General features: G+C 42.2%; 1 protein-coding gene across 1 annotated transcript; it reads left to right on the top strand.

Annotated features, from left to right (window-relative positions):
- The first annotated feature begins 1,069 nt into the window (after window positions 1–1,069).
- Window positions 1,070–2,332, top strand: her11 (hairy-related 11). Its single transcript, XM_084938601.1, has 4 exons — window positions 1,070–1,123; window positions 1,339–1,434; window positions 1,560–1,653; window positions 1,740–2,332. The coding sequence occupies exons 1-4, from the start codon at window positions 1,070–1,072 to the stop codon at window positions 2,330–2,332; spliced, it is 837 nt and encodes a 278-aa protein (XP_084794727.1).
- Window positions 2,333–5,220: the final 2,888 nt, after the last annotated feature.

The following is a 5,220-nucleotide window of genomic DNA, read 5'->3' on the forward strand; positions in this document are numbered from 1 at the left end:
GCCACGTGGACCCGCCCCATAAATAATGAGCCCGTGAAACCTGGGATGGAAACTGACTGGTCTGAAATGCTGCCCTTCTAGCAGAGAAATGGAACATTTAGTTCTAATATGGTGACTCCTCGTGTGTGTCAGTGACAAAGGAGGCTGGGGTGTCGGAGCTGACAGGTTTGGGAACGTGGAGCGAGGTCGACAAGTGGTTTGATTTTGAAAGAGTTTGTGTGAAGTCCAAACACCCAACCAACTGTCCCGAAGGAGAAATCGGCACACACTTAACGCTTGGGTGTCATAATCATCATCTTCACACGTCATCACGTCAGCACACCAACTTGCCCTTCTCCCATTTGGCCCATATCCACAACTGTGCGCTCACGAAGTTGCTTTAATCTACTTTTTAGCGCTTATCTTGTGTGCGTATAGCTGCAAACGCAGACAACAGACGAGGCCATCTTCAACTTGCGCCCTGCTCCTTCATCTTAACTTGGTCTTTAAAGAAGAGGAAGGACAAAAATCACTTCATGCAATGTGCTGATGTCTCACACGTCACAAAAGTCCTTGTAGCTGCTCGTTTTCTCACTTTGTCCCTGTTCCCACGAGAATGGGATGTTTCCCATGATCTCACTTCACCAAGTGCACCTTCTTGGAAGTGTTGCGAGCAACCAAACCTCTTTCCTTATTAAAAAGTATCTATCTATCTATCTATCTATCTATCTATCTATCTATCTATCTATCTATCTATCTATCTATCTATCTATCTATCTATCTATCTATCTATCTATCTATCTATCTATCTATCTATCTATCTATCTATCTATCTATCTATCTATCTATCTATCTATCTATCTATCTATCTGCAGGCCACACGTTTATCCACAGATTTAACATGTTGTCTTTAATTGTCACCATGCTGGTAATAGTTTCAAGTTTTCCCACAGTCACTCCAGTCTCTGGTCAGTGTCATCACGCACACGTGCCAGCCAATCAGAGGTCGCAGGAGGTGCACTTATAAGTCCCCCTGTAGGAGGCAGGGGGCTTTAAACCTCTGGAGGACATTTGGATAGAGCACTGCAACATGACCAGGAAACTCCAAAACCAAACCCAGAATGATGGGAAGAGCAGGAAAAGGGTAGGAAACTGTATCATTATTCTGTGTTATATTGCATGATTCTTTTTGGGATTAGGAAAACTTTTTATCACTGTAAGCTAATGTTCTTATTCTAAATTGGGTAGACGAGGACAAAAGTAGCTTCTTAGCTTTAGCAAAGCAGTGAAGTCAGCATTTGTTGTGTTGAACTTTCATCACATCACTAAAGCAAAGCTTTGTCGTGACCTCTCTCCTAGACTCTGAAGCCAGTTGTGGAAAAGAAGAGAAGAGATCGAATAAATCAAAGTCTAGCTGAACTGAGGCATCTGCTGATGAATGCCACATCTGATCCAGTGAGTAATGTCTGTACATCCTTGTTTTAACTGTGTATGAGTTGGCAAGTAAGCCATAAATGCAGTGGGAAAAAACGGTTTCTCCTCTTCTTTGTATTTTGATTTGACCTGTCCATCATCAACAGCGGCTGCAGAATCCAAAAATAGAGAAAGCAGAGATTCTGGACTTGGCTGTTGACTATCTCCAAAAGTGGACTGATAAAAAGGGCCCGAGCAATGGTTAGTTAAGCAAAATCAAACTAAAACCAGCATATTCATGTTCCACTTGTTTATCCCTCACATCTCTGTCATTTTGCATCCTGCAGACTCATTGGATACTCATGCTCCTTTGGCAGACAGTGGCCACTCGGAGTCCAATGCTCCTCCTCTCTTTGGCAGAGAGAGTGCAGGTTTTCAGCAGTGTGTGGCCCAGCTGACCAGCTACATGCACAGGATAACACCGGCACAGAGAACAAGCCTGATTGAGGGGCTTAAACATCACGCAGAGGGTCTGCAGCTGAAACCAGACTTCAACCAGCACGCAGCATCTGTGGATACCATTTGCTCATCCGACTCCAAAGAAGATCCTCCCGTTTTGCTTTTCCCGTCTTATTCCCCATTTCAGCCTCTCGCTTGTTCCACGCCATGCCATGACTACCTGAGCCCTCCTCCTTCTCCCTGGCTCTCCCCTTCTTTCTCCATGTATGCCACCTCTTCTTTTGCGTCATTTGCCTCTCACTTCTCCTTCCCCCCCAGCCTTTCACCTCCATCTTCCAACACCTCCTTCTTTAGCTTCTCACCCACAGTTCCTCACTCCAGCCTCTCCCCTCTCACCACAATGAGACCCCCCTCAAACCTTCTACACAGGGAAGTGTTGGCACCAAACTCTTCTCCACCCATTTGGAGGCCTTGGTTTTGATGTGGATCAGAGACTGACATGCTGACAGCAGCAGAGCCACCTAGTGGGGATAAATTGCAACTGAGGGTGGAAAATTCTCAAAGCATTGAATGTACAGTGTACAGATTTTTAAAGTTGCCTATAATGTATTACTTTTCTTGTAAATAAATTAAGTTCAAATTCATAAAGTGTGTATTTGCTTTCTCCCGTGCCCATGTGATATGTCATTAATCTAAATCAATAGCTCCTAAACAATCCTGAACAATGGCAGAGCCATACATTTTTTTTAAAGAATATTTGTGGCCAGGCTGAGACCAGAAACTGATTTTATTTTATTTGTATTTTCAGCTCTTAATCTGTAAGGGAAAAAACAAAACCAGAACCCAACAACCTTGCAACAGATGCTAAATGTATTTTTCTTTAAAATGCTAATAAGGTAAACTGTAGTAAATTGGGCCATTGGGTAAAGTGGGCCATTGGGTAAAGTGGGCCATTCATGGTTTGAGTGTCTCAGCTCTTTGAAACTTAACAGCCAACGGTCTCAACAACAGCTTTACAATTAGCATTTAATTTTATTGTTCAGAGTTGTTGAGGGGTGCAGGGCAATTTCTCAGGCAGCCTTAAAATACTTCACAGTGAGTGGTGACATATCAAATCAAATCTTGTTCATAATCTCACTAAAAGAGCTTGAAAACATTATTTTCATGTACATTTTCACAAGTCACAGCAGTAAAGTAACAGCTGATGGAGGCTGTGGCAACATCTGGAGGAGTGTTTGCCCAAGAAACACGGGGCAGGTCATCAACCACAGTGCAACAGTGTAGCTCTGGATTGCATCAGTGATAATTAATATTTAATGTGTGTTTTGCAAATACTAGGCTTCAAATTTCCATTTGGTTCCCTGCTGTTTTAGGACAGTATCAGAAGCAGCTCCGCTGGCTAAAAATGAGCCTACACACAGTATGTTAATGTCATGTTACTTGTGTGGCATTAAAGAGCATTAGAGGCATAGTTTATCCCACTGGTTCTCAAACCTTGTCTTAGATGCCAAAAAATGTTCATGCTTCCCCCTGTAATGCCCCACCAAGGGCATCAGAGCCAAAGTTTGAAAACCATGGGTCTAGGGTACATATACACAGCCTCCACATCTCACCATAAGACTGCACTTAAGACTGTGTGAGATAAATTGAAGAATTTATTGGGTTTTGACTACACTTTTGAATTCACACAGCAACTTAGTAATTGATCTTAACTGCCCTGCCCTGTGTGCCTTAGAAACAATATTAAAGCATGCCCTTTAGGACCAAGCTTGAACAGAATGTGTTTGTGTTCATGAAATGAATCTTTTAATTACATTTTTTTCCACCGGCTTATGATCTCAACTCTGCCGTTGCACATGGCAGTTTGAAAGGGCAATGAGTAAGAGCCTTTAAATGAAGTAACTTGAACATTGACATGATGACCGATCGCTTTTTAACATCTGTCTGATGCAATGTTTGAAGTTAGGATACATACAATTTTAAAAAATGTGCAATAAATTAACTCAAAGGTGTAAAACCATGTCAAAGTTCCTCTTTGATGATATTATGTAATATTTTTTTAAAACAGCCCTCTTGTGTTCCCCATAAATTAAGCTGTTTAATCAACCAGCAGTAGGGTATAAGTGGACATATGTAGTTTCCAGGATATAAGAATGAAAGTGTAAAAAAGCTGAGCCGGTTTGATGATATTCCTTACACGATCAAAAGAGGGCAGCATTGACACAGCATACACCTGTGTGGCAGAGAAGGTGATCTGGCTCCCTTCGTGACCTCTCTTCCAGCGGGTGTTATAAAAGGCGGCTGTCATTCGGGCTAAATAGAGGATGTCATTGAGCTATTCCATCAGCGATAAGCTCGAGATGCACGATCATCACTCTTCTCTCTTTCCGTCTCTCAGTGCTCAGGCCACTCCTTATCTTCTGATTAAATCTCTATTACAAGCTCTGAATATTTTCAGCAGAGAGGCACCAAAGGATTTGGCCTGAGAAAACAGAATTTGTCACATGAGAGAACATGTCTTTGGATAATCGTTATTCCCCCCCCCACTTCTGAAGAAACTCTGGAGTTATGAGGTAGCCATTGTTCTTTGTCAAAGAAATGAGAGGGCACGCACATCACTGTATAGCTCGATTCCCCGCACTGCCTGTTTTGATAATTCTGGAAAGAAAGCAGAGACAGTTGCTCATGCTGGAGATATGATATTTTTTTTCTTTTTTCTTTTTTGCGGCACGGCAGATAATTAATAGGAAAAGAAATCACCTCTTGGATTGACCTGACAAAGGATGAAAAATCCCTGGCATTTTCTCAGGACAAGCTGATTACAGCTGATCCTGTTACCCTCTTTAATCACTGTTTTTTTTCTGCCAGGTTGCATTCCTGGTTTGTAGAAAGCTCGAGATGTTGTACTGTGAAGATATCACAGGTTTGTCTCGGCCTGCAGAGGATCTGCAAATTCCTTTGTGTTGGTGCGTTTCAAAAGTCCAAATGCTGAGACGGGACTGGTGTCAAACACTTCCATCACACATGTGCACACTTGTATGTGTTGAAAGTGCAGTATGTACACTACACAGTATGCACACTGTACTTAGCCCAGCAACTCCACAACGCAGGTGCTCTTTATGACTGTCTGCCAGAAGGAGAGACATCCAGAAAACATCTACAGGCGTTCTTTTCAGGACCGAGGGTGACAAACATCACAGATTTACTCAGACTCAGCAGCTCTTATATATTTATCAGCTTTGGTAGAGCACATTTGGACATTTCATGTTTCGTTGATTGATAATCAGTACCCAACATGCATCGCGGGTTTTAGATGCAGGCCATCAACTTAGTTTTTGTTAAAAAATAACCATAAAGTTGTTTTTGGTT

Source organism: Perissodus microlepis, chromosome 2 (assembly GCF_051167445.1).
Source record: "Perissodus microlepis isolate ML-2025 ecotype Zambia chromosome 2, ASM5116744v1, whole genome shotgun sequence".
Taxonomy (NCBI): Eukaryota; Metazoa; Chordata; class Actinopteri; order Cichliformes; family Cichlidae; genus Perissodus; species Perissodus microlepis.

Bases quoted from the DNA above. Each gene is read 5' to 3' on its own strand.
- her11 (XM_084938601.1), top strand. From the start codon at position 1,070: ATGACCAGGAAACTCCAAAACCAAACCCAGAATGATGGGAAGAGCAGG. The intron at 1,124-1,338 runs GTAGGAAACTGT...CCTCTCTCCTAG, and splicing joins ATGGGAAGAGCAGGAAAAGG to ACTCTGAAGCCAGTTGTGGA. The intron at 1,435-1,559 runs GTGAGTAATGTC...CATCATCAACAG, and splicing joins TGAATGCCACATCTGATCCA to CGGCTGCAGAATCCAAAAAT.